Source organism: Temnothorax nylanderi, unplaced genomic scaffold (assembly GCF_030848795.1).
Source record: "Temnothorax nylanderi isolate EJ_2023f unplaced genomic scaffold, tnyl_v1.0 TNYL_tig0086_pilon, whole genome shotgun sequence".
In the NCBI taxonomy this organism is placed as follows: domain Eukaryota; kingdom Metazoa; phylum Arthropoda; class Insecta; order Hymenoptera; family Formicidae; genus Temnothorax; species Temnothorax nylanderi.
Genome location: NW_027249148.1, coordinates 21322 through 39513, shown reverse-complemented (window position 1 = coordinate 39513; position 18192 = coordinate 21322). Strand labels below are relative to the sequence as shown.

General features: G+C 36.3%; 2 protein-coding genes across 2 annotated transcripts; both read right to left on the bottom strand.

Annotated features, from left to right (window-relative positions):
* Positions 1 to 6: 6 nt before the first annotated feature.
* On the bottom strand, positions 7 to 2187 carry LOC139774754 (uncharacterized). Its single transcript, XM_071710185.1, has 3 exons — positions 2176 to 2187; positions 1380 to 1833; positions 7 to 977 (listed from the first exon to the last, which is right to left on the bottom strand). Exons 1-3 carry the CDS (start codon positions 2185 to 2187, stop codon positions 676 to 678), a joined length of 768 nt encoding a protein of 255 aa, XP_071566286.1. The 3' UTR covers positions 7 to 675.
* A 2333-nt stretch (positions 2188 to 4520) lies between these two features.
* LOC139774753 (uncharacterized) lies at positions 4521 to 15180 on the bottom strand. Its single transcript, XM_071710184.1, has 3 exons — positions 15113 to 15180; positions 12141 to 12376; positions 4521 to 5158 (listed from the first exon to the last, which is right to left on the bottom strand). Exons 1-3 carry the CDS (start codon positions 15178 to 15180, stop codon positions 4800 to 4802), a joined length of 663 nt encoding a protein of 220 aa, XP_071566285.1. The 3' UTR covers positions 4521 to 4799.
* Between the last annotated feature and the right edge of the window lie 3012 nt (positions 15181 to 18192).

Genomic DNA, 18192 nt, shown 5'->3' with positions numbered 1-18192 from the left:
AGAGTGTTTAGTTTTGTAAACATTTTATTTAAAAACGCAACAGAATAACAAAATGTTTAAAAAAGTGGCTCAACAACGCGCCGGTCGCACCGACGCTTACAAATGCGCATATATACAAAAAATAAATCCATGTCTCAAATAATGCTCGACCAACAGAGCGAACATGGACTGTTTTTCGTGAACTTTCTCCTTATTGGCGGCGAGTAATGCTATGAGGATTAGGATGGGTAAACATGTCATGTCAGTCAGTTTGGTCAGTTCAAGTCAATCGATCCTTACACAATTTCCTCAAGTTAACGTACTATCTTGTAAGTTTCGATAAAACAGATAGTAGCTATTGTGGCTGAATTAACTGAGCAATTCGAGCACTTTATAAATTATGTAACGTAGTTATATTTTTCAATGATAGCGTTATTTTCCAGCAAATCTCGGGCTGCTGTAGTAGCTTCGTCGCGGATGTGAAAAAGAAAATATTTTTATACCGAGCAGGCACCCTCTCGCTCTTTCGATCACACACACAAACTTATAATCTCTACTTATAACATCCACAAATCTTTTGACGTGCTTTGATAAAATTCGCTCAGTTGAGAGATGTAGATTGCTAAGGATCCCTTCTAGGCTGCATGTACCGCGTTCTTCCCAATCCATGGAAATCCTTTACGCCGCAGGCACGCTTTAATGATGCTTCTTCGCATGATGGTAAATGGTTTTGTAAACGGGAATTCTGATGGGATACGGCTTTATGACTGGAACGGGGATGTGTTTCTCGATTGTGATAGGAACCGGCTTCTCAATGGGTACTGGTATGTGCTTCTCCACAGGATAAGGCACCTTCTTCTCTACCGGAACCGCTATCGTTTTTATAACTTGTATGGGAATGTGCTTCGGTACGGGAACATGAACGGGATAAGGTTGTGGAACACCAACTGCTACCGGATGAGGCACAGCTATCGGCACTGATTTCGGGACCGGTATACCTGAAAGAAAATGATTCGAGAGAGGATAAAAGTGTGTCTTAAGACTAGAAATGGCAAAGAAAGTAAAAAGAGTAAGTACTTGAAGTTCTTTAACCTGTTGAAATTTATGCTGACGAAGAAAATAATATCCATGTACCAAGTTTTCTTTTGTATACATAGTATGAGAAAATAACTGACCAAAGACTCTAATTTTCTGGCTACATGTGTATAAAAAAATAGCAGCAAGCTATGACTTCCGCTGCTGATGCATAAATAATCAATAATAGTAATAATTATGGACTCAAAATTTATTTTCCATAATTATTAATGAAGAGACGATTTTTTTATAGCACCGTAATTGCTAGTCCCATGTCTTTCAAGTACAGGTCACAGTCCAGAGGAAGATATATAATAGTACGTTACCGATGTGTTTGTAGACTGGTACCGCTACGGGCTTTGTTACTTCGACGTGTTCAGACACAGGAACACTGTGAACATAATTATGCCCGCTGTCCAGCGAGACTCCGTGGCCGCCATCGTCACCGCCGTGACCATTGTCATATCCACCGCCGGAAGAGAAATCTTGATGACCGCCGTCGAGACCACCACCGGACTCTAAATGCCCGCCGGAGGAACCATCATCGAAACTACCACCACCCCCATGGCCACCTCCGAGATCATCACCTCCGTAGCCACCCCCGTAGTCGCCCCCGTAGCTACTACTTCCGTAACCACTGCTTCCGGAAGTACCGGCGATCTCCTGATCAGATCGATCGATCGCAAAGTGGCCGCTAAATAACTGCATCATGTAGTGTCTTCCATCTTGGTCCACGATCACTGGCGTGGCCGCGGCCAAGGACACCAGAGAAAGCAGCACCTACAAATAGAACATTTAAAAAATGGAAAGTGCGATAATAACTCGCAAAAGTCATATCGTGTAACAATACCTACACATATACATTTTAAAAATTTTTTTCTCTAATTAATTTAATCTTCGCACAATTTACATGTACATTAAATGTTGAGAATATTATCTGTGCTGTGATAAGATTATTAAAGCTTAAAAATTGCAAATTAATGTTCACGTGCGAGAAGATTAACGCGATTTTAATAAGGAGTGTCTAAATAGATTTTTGGCCCGACTTCAATCCGACGACTTAGACTTGTCATATTTTAAATTGCGTTATCTATGATTCGGCAATTTACACTCGGTACTTACGATTCCACTCATCCTCTCACGTGTTTTTATTAGTGCGCTTCAAGTGTTGCTTGTAGCGCAAGTCTCTCGAATCGACTGATACATCTTCGGCCATTTCTCGTCTTAATATACCGCGGGGCCTTTCACTGTAGACGATGTGATTTCGTCTCGCTTCGTACTGCGGTGAATTATACCCGGCCGGTGCAATTGTTTCACTGCAGTCTACTAGCCGTGCGCGTGAAAATAATTGACCGTGTCCTCGCGGCCTTCACATTGACAACGAATCGGACATTTCCTATTCCGTTGTACGGGTGAGCGTCTACGAACGCGGATTTCCACGTTCACTGGGTTTACTGCCTACAACTTCACCGTTGCGCCAACATTTCATATGGAGAAGTCGCTGAATTTGCACGTCGTTCGTCGCGAGATCGTCTGTCTCCACCGTTCATTTAATTATTCTAATTCGACGTTTTAAACCGATTGCTTTTATTATCGCTTCTCATCGCACTATTAATACACCACGAAAAGGATGTCTTCCGTTTTTGCCGGAACATATATTTATTCTGATTTCTTTTAGTACTTATTTAATTTTCCCATGAGTTTATATTGATTACTATTTGACAAACACAGTAGTTAGTTAATATTATAACTAAATCGTTATTACATTTAACAAAATAAATAATAAGACAAACATTTAAAAAATATTTTTCTTAAAAGCTGTTGCAATATATAAAATTTTTAATTTGCATGTTATATGCTTATACAACAAAAGTTAAATGTGATGTAAAAGATATAGTAAGATAATTAGAATAAAATAATTATTTATATTTAATATAATGAAAAGAAGTTAATATGATTTACGCACGTTTTGTTCTTCCTTTCTCCTTCTTTAGCCTCATTATCTCTAGTAAAACTGATAAACATCTTATGTGACAAATAGCGATTTAATCACGAAACGCGAGAGACTAATTTTAGTGCACGCATATAAACTTTAGCTACCTATGTGTGAAGAGAGCATAACGAATGTGTGAACAGTGTCTCCAGGTACTTCGTGTACTAATTTTTTGTTATTATGATAATTAGCAAGAAAACATAGCACCTAGCGAACTGATGCGTGCCGTTCCTGATTCGTGGAATTTCCCTTTAAACTTTCAAAAGTCTACCAGGATACGATCTTGGTAGTATTTCCTTCGGGAAAGAGAAATAGGATTTGATTTTTTTTTTAAGATAAAACGTAAGAATTTTAATATCAATTTATCAAAATTATTATTATGTACCATAATCATGCATGATTTTCAATGCAAAATGACGATTAAATTATTTGTGTATTATTAAAAAGAGATGGATATGAAAGGACAAAATTAATAAAAGCATAAAATGAATACTTTCATACTTTGGCTCCCTCGAGCTTGGAAAGGAAATATAATTGCTGGCTTAACTGAGCTGTGACCACTTCCGAAGAATCTAAAATGAATTACAGTTCATACAATAATAAATCAAACAAGTTGCTTAAAGGCATAAGTAAAGATATATTACAAAAGTTTCCGGGAAGTGATCTGAAATCAATAGTTAATGCTTTAATTATTAATTTTTATAGTTTATTACAATCTCGTATGATCACATGTCCGTGAGAATTACATGTACGGAAATGAAAGGAAGTGAAGGTCCACTATAACTTACATTACACTACATATATATATCCTATAGTTTATACACATGATATATATAATTTTTCTATACATAATATATATCTCTGAGTAATTTATCATCTCTTTTATCATTTTTACGTTTAATACATAAAAATATATTTGCCTAATAATTACAGATTAAGCTATTTGCATATATTTTTTCATCTAAAATGTCATTTACATTTATTTCTTAATCTATAGTATCTGGTTCTTAAATATCTGTATGTACATTTCTTTTAAAATTATTATGCTCATATCTATTAAAGTCTTGTGAGATAATAACTAAAGATATATAGGCCGGTATTCATAGTCGGTTCTTATATTTAAGTCCGTCTTAAGTACAATCTTAAGATGTCATTAACCAATCACAGAGCCGTATTAGCATCTTAAGATATTACTTAAGACGGTCTTGAAGTAAGATCTGATTATGAATACCGGCCATATAAATTTATTTATGTTATTAATAATTCTTTTTATGTAGTAGTAATTTATGTAATAGTAAATTTGAAATGTTTGATAAATAAATAATTTTATATTAATTTTTGGAAACTACAATCTAATTAATTATGCTCTGTTTGGGGATGTAGATTCTTATTAACTCATTATCATTATCATCATTTTATTACATGTTATCTTATCTCGCAAACAGGATAATAACAGTAAATGATATTACACATAGTACAAAAAGGTCTCTTTATTAAATAACATTATTATTTGGTAACAATGAACAAAGCACGCCAACAAGTATCTATAAATACAATAACGGCGTTAACGGAAGACAGGCTAGGAAAAGAATATTGTTCTTTCGACATGTTATAAAGAAATATATCGACGGATCTTGACGGCAAGGCTCGTAACTCAAGAAAAACGAGTTTGCTGTATCGCTATTTAATGTCATCCGGCTTCACGGGAAGATGTTTCACGAATCAACAGTTATTTGTGTCGCTGGAATCTCGTCTAATAATTATAGCTTAACTTTTTCTTAATATATAGCCTCCTGCGACCGCGTTTCCTCGGTTTTCTTGGTTTTCTTCGGTGGTAAATATGCTTGTAGACCGGTATGTGAATCGGATAAAGCTTTTCCACTGGAATGGGCACATGCTTCTCGACAGTTACTGGCACCGCCTTTACCACAGGCACCGGTATAATTTTCTCCACCGTATATGGTATCTTCTTCTCGACTGGAATTGCGATGGTTTTCACGACCGGCACGGCGATCGGCTGGGCGACCGGCACGTGGACGGGATAGGGTTGCGCAACACCTATCGCCATAGGATGCGGCACGGGTATCGTAACAGGCTGTGCTACTGGAACTCCTATAGTTTGAGGAAACGTGATAATTTACTTTGTGTTTTTTTTTCCTGTCCTGTGTGGTCTTTCGAGCGTCGAAGTCAAGAGAAAAATCAATATTTTTTGATTTGGTATTTTCAGATAAACCATATAATAAGAATTTTTTACTCTATCGAAAATTAAAACCTAGATTCGAGTAACTAAAAAGATGTGAAATGTTTATTAATCTTAATCATTGTAACGATGTAAAATAATAAAAAAAGTAAAACGTTAGATAGAAAAAGATCACGTTATTTTCTATAAAGTAAAATTAATTAATCTTCTCAATAATCTCAATATATTTACCATTATGTAATGATACTGACTTAATACACTTTATATGCTTGCTATCATTTACGGTTGCCGAGATATAAGCGTTTAATGAAAATGATGAATGGCGAGGCGCACGATTCTTTTGGCCAGCTCGCGCTTTTATTGCTTTAATGAACAAAAGTATATAATTGCGAGTAATATAATTGAGCAATACCAATATGGCAAAGTACCAAGTACAAAGTCTTTTTTTAATCATTTTTCTATCATTTACGGTTGCCGAGATATAAGCGTTTAATGAAAGTCAGAAATCATTTGGCGCCCGATCTTTACGGCACGCGCGCGCTTTATCGCTTTAATAAACGAAAGTACATAATTGCGAGTAATATAATTGAGTAATACCAATAGGGCAAAGTATAAAGTACAAAGTCTTTTTTAAATCATCTTTCTATCATTTACGGTTGTCGAGATATAAGCGTTTTATGAAAGTCAGAAATCATTTGGCGCCCGATCTTTACGGCACGCGCGCGCTTTATTGCTTTAATAAACGAAAGTACATAATTGTGAGTAATATAATTGAGTAATACCAATAGGGCAAAGCATAAAGTACAAAGTCTTTTTTAAATCATCTTTCTATCATTTACGGTTGCCGAGATATAAGCGTTTTATGGAAGTCAGAAATCATTTGACGCCCGATCTTTACGCACGCGCGCGCTTTATTATATTAAATAAACAGAAGGACGTAATTGTTAGTAACAAAATCGAGATATTCCAATAGCGCAGAGTATAAACTAAACAGTCCTTTTTGAATCATCTCTATGTCTTGGGTGGTTGCCCAGATATTTGCGATAAACGATAGGGAAGATTTTTTTTCTCGCGCCAAGCCAGCGACGCATGTGGCCTTGACCTACTTGAGCGGCGGGCGGTTGTCACGAGCTGTACATTGACCTACTTTCTAAATTGACCTTGACCTAGATCGCCGAGTCCGGGAATGCCGGCACGCGGCGTGTGTGTGTGTGTGTGTGTGTGTGTGTGTGTGTGTGTACACGGCAACGTCTATCCGTAAAATTCATAAATATTTCGATGTACTTGCTAACTGATTTTTAAAGGTTTATTTTAAGTAGCGAGAGGCCTGCTTCCAAAGCAGCGTCGTTTACGCTGTCACAGCTTTCTCCCTAATGTGAGATGTATTATTAATGATATTGCAATCACATTAGCGCTAATTACAATATTTTATGTCGTTTTTGAATAATGTTTATATCTGTGGTGGTTGCAGAGATACATAGAATTTATTTGTGGCGGTCAGCTGTCCACCACAAGCGCGCGACGGTACGCGCGCGGCGCGGGCAGTATGACCGTCAAAGGCTGCGTTCGGAAACGTCACCCGGGTACACAGGGTATACTCCCTTCTCCTTCTAACTCGCTGAGATAGAAAGAGAAGGGAGTATACTCGTGTGCACTCGGATGGCGTTTCCGAACGCAGCCATACTATGACGGGAGGCGCGCGGCGCGGGCGGTAGCACGGTATCGATCGATGAGAGAGTTCGGCGCGCGCCCGCTACGCGGCGCATCGCCGGTACCCTTGCTCGTAAGGAAGGTTCACCTGATATCCTACCCCACATTATTAATCGTTGGCTAGCATTATGCAACAATATTCTGAGACTTTTTATCGTTTAATCTTGTTTGAGAGAGCATACTTTGCATTAAAGGATACATAGCAATGATAAGATGAATGTATTTCTCGAGATTTGTTTAAGTGTCGTTTGTCACATTTCGAGGCTCCGATTTTCTCGCCGAGCGAACAGCCACGGCATTCGTAGCTCCTTTTTCTCGTTGCCTAGCATTATGCAACAACATTCTATAACCTTTTATCGTTTAATCTTGTTCGAGAGAGCATGCCTTACATTAAAGGATAGATAACAATGATAAAATGAACGCATTTCTCGAGATTTCTTTAGTGTCATTTGTCGTATTTTCGGCGCGCCGCGCCGACTTTCTCGCCGAGTAAAAACAACAGTACCTCCTTTCTCTCGTTGACTATATAGCATTATAAAACAACATTCTAAAATCTTTTATCATTTAATCTTGTTCGAGAAAGCATGCCTCCCATTAAAGGACAGATAACAATGATAAAATTAACGTATTTCTTGACATTAGTCCTGCATGGCTGTTGCTCGTCACATTTCGGACCTTCTATCTTCTCGAGCACGAGCGACGAAACTCGTAGTTTCCTTTTTTTCGTTGACTAGCATTATGCAAAGGCATTCTATAACTCTTTATCGTCTAATCTTGTACGAGAGAGCATGCCTCACATTAAAGGACACACTGCAGCAATGATAAGATGAACGTATATTTATCGAGATTTGTTTAGTATCATTTGTCGCATTTTCGGCGCGCCGAATTTCTCGCCGAGTAAAAACAACGGTAGCGTTGTCGTGCACGCCGCGCGCCGGCATTTCCGGACTCGGCGATCTAGGTCAAGGCCAATTTAGAAAGTAGGTCAATGTACAGCACGTGACAAAAGTGTCCCGCCGCCCGCGCCCGCCGCTCAAGTAGGTCAAGGCCATATGTGTCGCTGGCTTGGCACGAGAAAGTTTTCCCTATCGTTTATCGCAAATATCTGGGCTACCACCCAATATATAGAGATGATTCGAAAAGGACTGTTTAGTTTATACTCTGCGCTATTAGAATATCTCGATTTTGTTACTAACAATTACGTCCTTCCGTTTATTTAACATGATAAAGCGCGCGCGTGCCGTAATAATCGGGCGCCAAATAATTTATGAAAGTCAGAAATTAGAGAAATTAGAAAGATGATTAAAGAAAGACTTTGTACTTTATACTTTGCCCTATTGGTATTACTCAATTATATTACTCGCAATTATATGTACTTTCGTTTATTAAAGCAATAAAGCGCGAGCTGGCCAAAAGAATCGTACGCCTGTGTGCGCCTCGCCATTCATCATTTTCATTAAACGTTTATATCTCGGCAACCGCAAACGATAGAAAGATGATTTAACTAGCACTCGTTAGTTTGAAATCTGCCCTATTGGAATTAGTCATTATTAATACGGGCAATTTTACAGTTTCAATTACTAAGACGAGAAAGTGCGCAAGATCTTAACGAAACGTGCGCCGAGCGACTTTTTATTTTCATTAAACACTTATCGTATATGTATATTTCGGCAGTCATAAATGATATATAGAAAAATGATAGAAAAACACAACAAAATGGTTTTTTCTCGTTTATAATGTTTTTTTTTAAAGCTGATTTCATGGATTTTTGTTATGTATTTTAATGCCGACGGGCTGCATTGGACGATAAAATCGGAGTTCCGAAATACGAATGAATCTCGAGAAATAAGTTTATTTTAACATTGTTATGTGTCCTTTAATGTAAGACCTGCCCTCTCAGATGTAATCAAACACTAAAGAGTTTTAAAATGCTGCTGCATAATGCTAGCCCAACGAGAAAAAGTAGCCACATGCCATCGGGCGGTTCTTGGTGAGAGAGTCGAAGCTCGATCTGAAATGTGACGAATGACTGGAAATATCTCGAGAAATATGTTTATTTATCATTGTAATGTATTCTTTAATACGAGGCATGCTCTTTCAGATGTAATTAGACGTTAAAGAGTTTTAAAATGCTGCTGCATAATGCTAGCCAACGAGAAAAATGTAGCTGCGAATGCCGACTGATGGCGTTGGACGATAAATTCGAAGCTCCGAAATTATTACGCTTAACGCTGCACGCCTTAAAGCTGTCGGCTTTCACAGCTATCTTTTTCTCGTTGGCTAGCATTATGCAACAGCAGTTTATAATTATTTATCGTTTAATCACATTCGAGATAGCATACCTCGTATTAAAGAATACATTACAATGTTAAAATAAACGTATTTCTCGAGATATGTCGTGTCGTTTGTCACATTTCAGAGCTTCTACTTTCTCAGAGCCGCCAGACGGCATTCGTGGCTATAATCACATTTCTCGTTGGCTATAGCATTAAGCAACAGCATTCTAAAACGTTTTATCGTTTAATGTTGTTCGAGAGAGCATACTTCGCATTAAGGGACACATAAAAATGATGAGATGAATGTATTTCTCAAGATTTGTTTTGTGTCGTTTGTAACATTTCGGACCGTCTACCTTCCCACCGAGCACGAGCGACGGCATTCGTAGCTCCTTTTTCTCGTTGGCTAGCATTATGCAACAGCATTCTATAACTCTTTTTCGTCTAATTTTGTTCGAGAGAGCATGCCTCACATTAAAGGATACATAACAATGATGAGATGAATGTATTTCTCGAGATTTGTTTTGTGTCGTTTGTGTCACATTTCGACGCTCTGACTCTCGCGCCGAGTGAACTACAACGGCATTGATCGTAGCTCCTTTTTCTCGTTGGATAGCATTATGCAACAGCATTCTATAACTCTTTTTCGTCTAATTTTGTTCGAGAGAGCATGCCTCACATTAAAGGATACATAACAATGATGAGATGAATGTATTTCTCGAGATTTGTTTTGTGTCGTTTGTGTCACATTTCGACGCTCTGACTCTCGCGCCGAGTGAACTACAACGGCATTGATCGTAGCTCCTTTTTCTCGTTGGATAGCATTATGCAACAGCATTCTATAACTCTTTTTCGTCTAATTTTGTTCGAGAGAGCATGCCTCACATTAAAGGATACATAACAATGATGAGATGAATGTATTTCTCGAGATTTGTTTTGTGTCGTTTGTGTCACATTTCGACGCTCTGACTCTCGCGCCGAGTGAACTACAACGGCATTGATCGTAGCTCCTTTTTCTCGTTGGATAGCATTATGCAACAGCATTCTATAACTCTTTATCGTCTAATATTGTTCGAGAGAGTATGCTTCGCATTAAGGGACACATAACGATATTAAAATAAACGTATTTCTCGAGATATTCAGTCGGTGTCGCGTATTCGAAGGTCGGAGCTCTGAAATACGATACGCGACACCGACTGAATCTCGAGAAATAAGTTTAGTTTAATATTGTTATGTGTCCTTTAATGCGAAGCATACTCTCTCGAACAATATTAGACGATAAAGAGTTTTAGAATGCTGTTGCATAATGCTAGCCAACAAGAAATGTGTAGCCACGAATGCCGTCCGGCGGCTCTCGGTGAGAAAGTCGAAGCTCTGAAATGTTTTACGAACGACACGACATATCTCGAGAAATACATTTATTTTAACATTAATGTTAAAATAAATGTATTTCTCGAGATATGTCATATGTCCATTGCAGTGTCGTTCGTCGCATTTCGGAGTTTCTACCTTTCCGCCGAGCACGAGCACCGCATTCGCAGTTTCAGTTTTTCATACATATACATATGTATACAAAAAAAGTAATTAATAAAAACATTACTAATTTGACAAACAATACATATTAATATTTAATTATTGTTACATAATAGCGAAAAGTATATTATGCATTCGTTAAGACGCTTAAAAGATCATACAAATTATGAAAAGAATTTTAGGTTATGAGGAAAGCGAGAATCTCGAGTTTGGAGCCGTCCGTAATTCCTGAGAAATCGCTCCTGTTACGCGGGAAGCATGTTGAGCGAGGAGGTTGCAGTAGGTATTCGAACAGCGGCACGCCTGCCCCCACTTATTACCCATCGCTATTGGAACGACGCGCGGCGGCCATCGCGCGGATGTCCAGCCTACGGCCAATCAGATCGCTGGCAGGTATGCATAGAAGGGGCAGTAGGTTCCGTGCTCTGACCAATGACCGCGACGATACGAGGAGGCAATGTGGGGAGGCGACACCCTCGCTCGGAATATATCTACGACGACCTCCTTGCCTCAGATGCTTTGCTGATACATCAGGAGTAATTTTCTGAGATTTCGGACGGTGTAAAACCCGAGTTTCGCCTATCTTATCATCCGACTTTATTCTTCTATTAACTTTTATTGTCTTCTAACGTCTCTACGAATGCATAATTAAATTCTCGCTATTGTTTAATTATATCTAGGATTGTAATATTGTACGTATTAAGGTAGTTCTCCGGTCCTTGTACTAGAGAAAATCGATTTTCTCTAGATTTTCTTGAAACTGTGAATATACGTTAATTTAGGTGTGCTTTATGCGTGGTATAAACTTCAGTACCTCTTGCGGTATAAAAAATCAAGATGCTGAGCCTCAAAGTTTCAACTTTTACTAAATTTTGGTAAAAATTGAAACTTTGGAGGCTCAGTATCTCGATTTTTATACCGCAAGAGGTACTGAAGTTTATACCACGCATAAAGCACACCTAAAATAACGTATATTCACAGTTTCAAGAAAATCTATATAGAGAAAATCGATTTTCTCTAGTATAACAAGGACCGGAGAACTACCTTAAGTAATCTAATGATAAATATGATCAATATTAAGTGTCCTTTAATGCGAGACATGTTTTCTCGAATAATATTAAGTGATAAAAAGTTTTAAAATGCTGTTACAAAATGGCGATCGACGAAAATGGTGGAATTCCGAAAGGCGACGGGCTCGACACTGAACGATTCTTGAGAAATATCTTTGTGTTAACGACTCTCGTCGACCACTTTTTTACAGCGCATTCTAAAACTTTTTATCGTTTAATACTTTTCAAGAAAGCATGCTTTGCATTATAAAATAACTCAACGTTTCTTATTATTTAATTCATTACCACAGTTTGCAAAATCTTACCGATATTCTTTATAACCGGCACTGCCACCGGCTTCGTGACTTCCACATGCTCACTGATCGACACAGGTTGAGTAATTGTATGCTGATAATTATTGTCCTTAGATCCTGAGTCTATGTGAAAATCGCCATCATTTCCGAAGGAGAAATGTGATCCTGGAGAAAAATCTTGATGAATGTTTAAGTTCTGGCCACTGGAATCGTAATTCGTCTGATCACTGGATCCGAAATTAGATTGTCTATCAAAATTAAAGCAGTAATTAGAAGTTGCAACACAATGAAACGTACAACGTTAAGAAGTAATGAATATGACTATCAAATCTCTTTATTTTGCTCTTACTTACGCCCATCCAGAATCACTCTCTGAGAAACTATTAGCGAACGCTGTTTTAATTATTAATAAACATAGAGTGAGTACCTGGAACAATAGAATTAATAACTTTTTATTTTAATCATAATCTCAATTTTTAATACAACATATTTTCTCGTGAATTTTTATTATAAAGAAATATAAAGAGAAAATTTATAAATTATAAGAAATTTTATTTATTAACAAAGCTCTGTTTATCTATAAAGGACATGAAATAATTGCTCGCCTTCTTATAAAATTTTAATAAATATGTATAAAAGTGAAAGTCAATGAAATAAATTTTAAATATACAGTCTTTTTTTTGTAAATTAATCTTTAATATATTAATATACTATTTTATTAATAAAACAATTTTTGCGGGTTAGATATTAAGTAATTCTAAATTGTCTAAGATTTGAGCAATATAAGTTTAAATATATCATCTCTTCCCTACAGATTCTCAATTACAACTACTCGATGACATAAATGTGTGAACGAAGCAGCGAAACGCAAGAAACATCTTATATTATTCGTGAGCGGACACTTAGAAAAACATGCATTCGTCAACATGCCCTTTCTTCCCTCCGAGGAAAGTGCTGCTGGCGACGCGTCGGACTCGACATCATCGCTCTTGCGCCCCACAAAATATCCGGAATCTACGAGAGCATGCAGCGCTATATTGTATCGCGTACGGAAAGTATAGAAATATATCGACGATCACTTTCCATCGTCCATTGTTCGTCGTAAAACCGGAACTCGCTCGCGAGCGGAGTCGGGCGAGGAACCTGGCCGCGCGGGCGCCACGAATCTCCGCTTCCGCGATTTCCACGCGACTCGCGTCACGGTCCGCGGAACCCCTATACGTTCTTTTTTCTACTTACTGGGGGTAGATGGATCATTTTTCAGAACACGTCGCGAGGAGAGGATACACAAGCGTGAACGAGAGACAACGATACTGCGGATTGACTCCGATAGACCGTTCGTTCTTATACGTGACACTTTCTCCCTCCTCCCCTGTTCATCCGATGGATAGCTGATGGTTTCCCGTGGAAACTCGTATGTACGCACTTACATCTGATTAGCAAATTGGAAACGAGTGTAGCTCGAACATACTAGTTAGAATTACTAGATCGAAACTGCGAGTCTATTCAACCGAAGTAAGAACGTGTTTTTAATCTGATCGTGACGCTGCGATGCTGCGAGATGCTACCAGCGATTCTCAATCGAAACGCCGCATTTATTGCAATATACGATATTTGCTGTTGGTACACTGTTAAATTTATAGTCAAATACTTAATTTGAGTCATTCCTACAGGTCGCCGCTGCTCCTATTCAATACGTCGTTAATTTAACTAAAATATAATGTTAATTAAACTAAACCAATGGAGTTGAAATAACACTGTTTTGTATTAAAATAATAAATTTCGACACATATGGTAGTTAAAAATAACAAAATGTTATTTAATTCAAAAGGTATTAAATTTCATCCTTTAACATTTAACAGTGTACGGACGAATAATAAACATTATATTTGATAATATTACAAAGCAGTAAAAACATTAACGTTCAAATCAGGTTCATCTTTACTAAGCGATGATTAATATAGGTACTGATAATTAACATGAAGAAAATAACGCATTCGTTATTTCCATTGACAAACGAACGCGTTGAAAACCCGCATGAACTGATCTTACACGTGCTAGTAAAAGTATTGAAAGTGATTTCCTTTTCGTTAAATGTGTTCTTCTTGTTTATCGCGCAGTGCAGTGAAATGGAAATATCTATAATGCACACTGATTTTCTGCAATAAAGTTCTGCGCACTGATGTGCATTTAAATTCTCCTATTTCGCAATATACAAACGAAGGAGAAATCATTTCTGTCCACTGGAGTGATTACGGAGTTAATATACGTTTTGTAATATATGTTATATTGCAGTGTAACTATGTCAATCTTTGATTTAACTACGAGAAAGTATCGTTAACCGATATCTTGGAATGAATAATATTATAATATACGTTTGGTCCCTCCCCCGAGATATCCTGCGCGCATAACAAAATTAGTTATTTTAGATCTTATTTACGGTAGAAAGGATTTACTATATATATATTTATCGCGCTAAATTTATCGCATTACCCTACATACTAAAAGAAATCTGCGAGACAGGTATAATCTTAAAACTTGAAGGATAGGTTTATCAGAGTGATCTTGCCGTACGGAAGAAACCTAAAAGAAGAAAGAAACCTACATTTTGACGTAAAATTATTAGTATCATTACACGAGATCGAGATTGAGACTGAATTACATGTCATTTTTTTTTTAAATATGCAACATATAATGTCAGCCTTGTTGTTTACTTAGAGACATTAATAACCGTGCGCCAGGAGTATCGCCTGACCGTACGCTAATACGGGATATTAAAAAATCAGGTTACAGCTAGGTTCCAGTGAGAGTGGCTGATGTGCGAGCGTAAGAAAGGAAAGCAAATAAAACTGGGTGAAGGAGAAGTTCGTGGAAAAAAAGCGACGGAAAAAGACGCGACCAAAGAGAGCATTATCCGGTGTGAAAGGATCTCTCGATCTCGTTGTAAAGGCGGCGCGGGCGCGGCGTCTGAGAATTGCGTTTACCGCGGTAATGCGGCGGTATAGAACGGATGATTGACTGCGTTTAACGATAATCGAGCTGCTGTGTTCATTGATGCCTAAAAGTTGCGTGGCCTTCCAAGCTGCATCATCATCGCTCCTTAACGTGCGAACACTTGCTCGAAGTAAACAAGCGAAAACCTGCGACGCTTTCCACGCCATTTAAATCCAAATTTTAATTTTACAGACAATTATGTATCCAAGACAGCCCACCGCATTTAATTAGGTGCAACTTATATTTAAAAAATAAAAATATTTACATATTGAACATCGATATCTCTGCATAACGGTTTCGCAAACGAGTTTACTATATGTATTTAATTTATTCAGTTATTTATTGCGTACATGCGTCTAGTTATCGGCTATATATCTTATTAATAATTATAAGTTTAATTGATAATAATTATAAATTGATATAGGTGTGTATAATTACACATTTATTTAGATTGTTATTTTGTATCTTTTCTTTGCATATTGTCAAACAAAAAATTTGTATCCATTGATTTATATCTTTTAATACTCAATATCTAATTAATAGAAATTTTGATAAAAATACAATATGAGATTTTATAGGTATAAAATGTATAAATAATTCCATTTTTTTAAATTTTATAATTTTTAATTTTGAATATGTGTGTATCATCCGGCAGTATTAATTTCTAATTTCGGACATATATGATCCGGCAGGATTAATGATGAGAGTTATAAATATAAATTTCTCTCTGACATATCCATCATGTTTCCGTTCAGTACGCTGCATGTGTCTCTCTTTTCCTGTTCTTCGAAACCATCATTAATACTGCCAAGTCATATTTGCACCAAGGACTTGTCCGCACGGTCCAGTCTTTTTCGGGACTTTGAAAGAAATGATCTATTGTCCTTACAAATGGACAAGGGTGAGGGCATAGCAATCCAGGGAGTGCAGAAAGAGTGACTTTGATCGAACGACTTTCTTCCGCGTCTGGGATAATAGGACTGTAGCGTAAAGGGGTAACGGACGATACGCGAGGAAGAGACAGGATGACTAAGAAAGGAAGAGGCGAGTGAAAGGATCTCGGGTTCTACGTTCGCCGGGTGTGCATGGTCGTAGATTTGGCGCTGACGACTACGCCCAGATACTTAATGGCGGAATAGAGGACGTTGGCACTTAATCTCGGCGTCACGTCTCACGTAACTGAACATTCTGACCTCACTCCCATTGTCTGCCGATTCTCTCGGAAGGGTTACCGGACTTTCACTCTCTTCTTCCTACAAAGAGACAATCTCGGCAATGGAAATGAATTGGAAATTTAAAAAGCAAATTTGTAGTCTGAAGCGTGAAGTGCTCTAAAGAGTGAAATAATCGCTATATAGTTTTAAATTTAAATACTTGTTAAATTCCTGAGTAGATCAATATAATCAAGCATTCTATGCTTAGAATAACGTCAAGTTGCCGATTAGTTACATGTTTAATTATTTTAATACAGTTTTCGTATAATTTTTCTGACTAATATGTTATGCACACAGATGCACATATATAAATACATTGACATAAGACTTTGAGTTTAAATCCAAATTTTTGAATATTGTAATCCGTCAAATTATATTCTATAATGTATAATAATTGTTAAACAATAATCAATCGATGAATGTGACACGAGGATTAGATAATTTATTTTATGGCAATCTGTTTTAATGAAAGAGAAAGATTCTCATCGTGATAAACGAGAGTTTTCCTCGTCGCCGTTTTTCAGAATGCACATTTGTTAACAAAGGATTCTTCAGATTTTCCACAAAAAAACTGCACATGCCTGGTTAATTAATAATGGTACCAGATATATTGTTTCTATCAGAAGAACGCAATACTTTCCAAGACTTAATGGTTCGATATTTTCGTCATTGTTGCTTCATTATTAACACTTTACAGTTACTCCTCTATCCATATATTGACTTCTTTTGCAAAGTAATGATTTTTAAAAATCATGATTATAGATAAATAGGGCGCGTAATTTAATAAAGTATATCTATTTATTTAAATTATTCAATAAGTTTTACTTAATTATTAATGCAAGAATCATGATACATTCTCTAGAAGCATATTCTTTTTTATGGTATTAAAATTAAAGAAAAAAAGTTATAATTGCAATTAACAAAACAGAAGTGAGTTATTTAAAAAATTAATTTAGCGAAAACAATAGTATAAAATTAGATAATAAAAGAATCTAAAATTTATTATTAATAGAACATAAAAACAGAGGTAAAATAAGCGATTTCTTAAAATACATATTTCTTTATTTAGTTTACCACATAATATAAGAAACTTCTTCACCTTCTTTGTAACTAGTACAATCTTTTGCCAGCCGATGATAAACCAAGTAAAGGACTTCGTGTAACGGTAACGATAACGTTAAGAAATAAGAATAATGTAATAATTCTTAGCTATATCATTATTAATAATAGTTTTAAAATGCTGATACATGCGAACTCTAAGTAAATTATATTTTACAAGCTTATTTATAAAACTTGCAAAAATAAAATTACTAATACAAGTGGCTCTACCAACCGCTGATAATATTTTATTGAAAATTTATTATTTAACTTAAATAATGTTTTTATTATAAGCAATTAAAACAAAAACAATTTTATTTTCAATTTTTATTGTAATTTGCGCATAAAATATTGCAAATAAAAAATATTTTATAACAAAAATTAATAAAGTAACATTTTCTTTCATTCTGAATAACGAAATTATTTCAAAAGCTCTAAAAAATGACAGTAAATATATTAAAATTCTGCTTTAAATGCAAATAGATAGATATTATTTAATATATAATTTAATATATTAGAAATTAGAGAGAGAGATACATAAGTATATTGAAGCAAAAGCATTTTTCGAATATAAGAACATACAAACTTGATAAATTGATAAATGCATATTACCATGTTACTAAATTAAATAAATAATTCAATAAATATCTAAAATGACAGAGAACAATAAAATTGACAGAAAACTCACGAAATGAACTGTATATAACTTTTATTGACGAAGTGATCTTTTCATATAACAATTACAAAATTATTTTAAT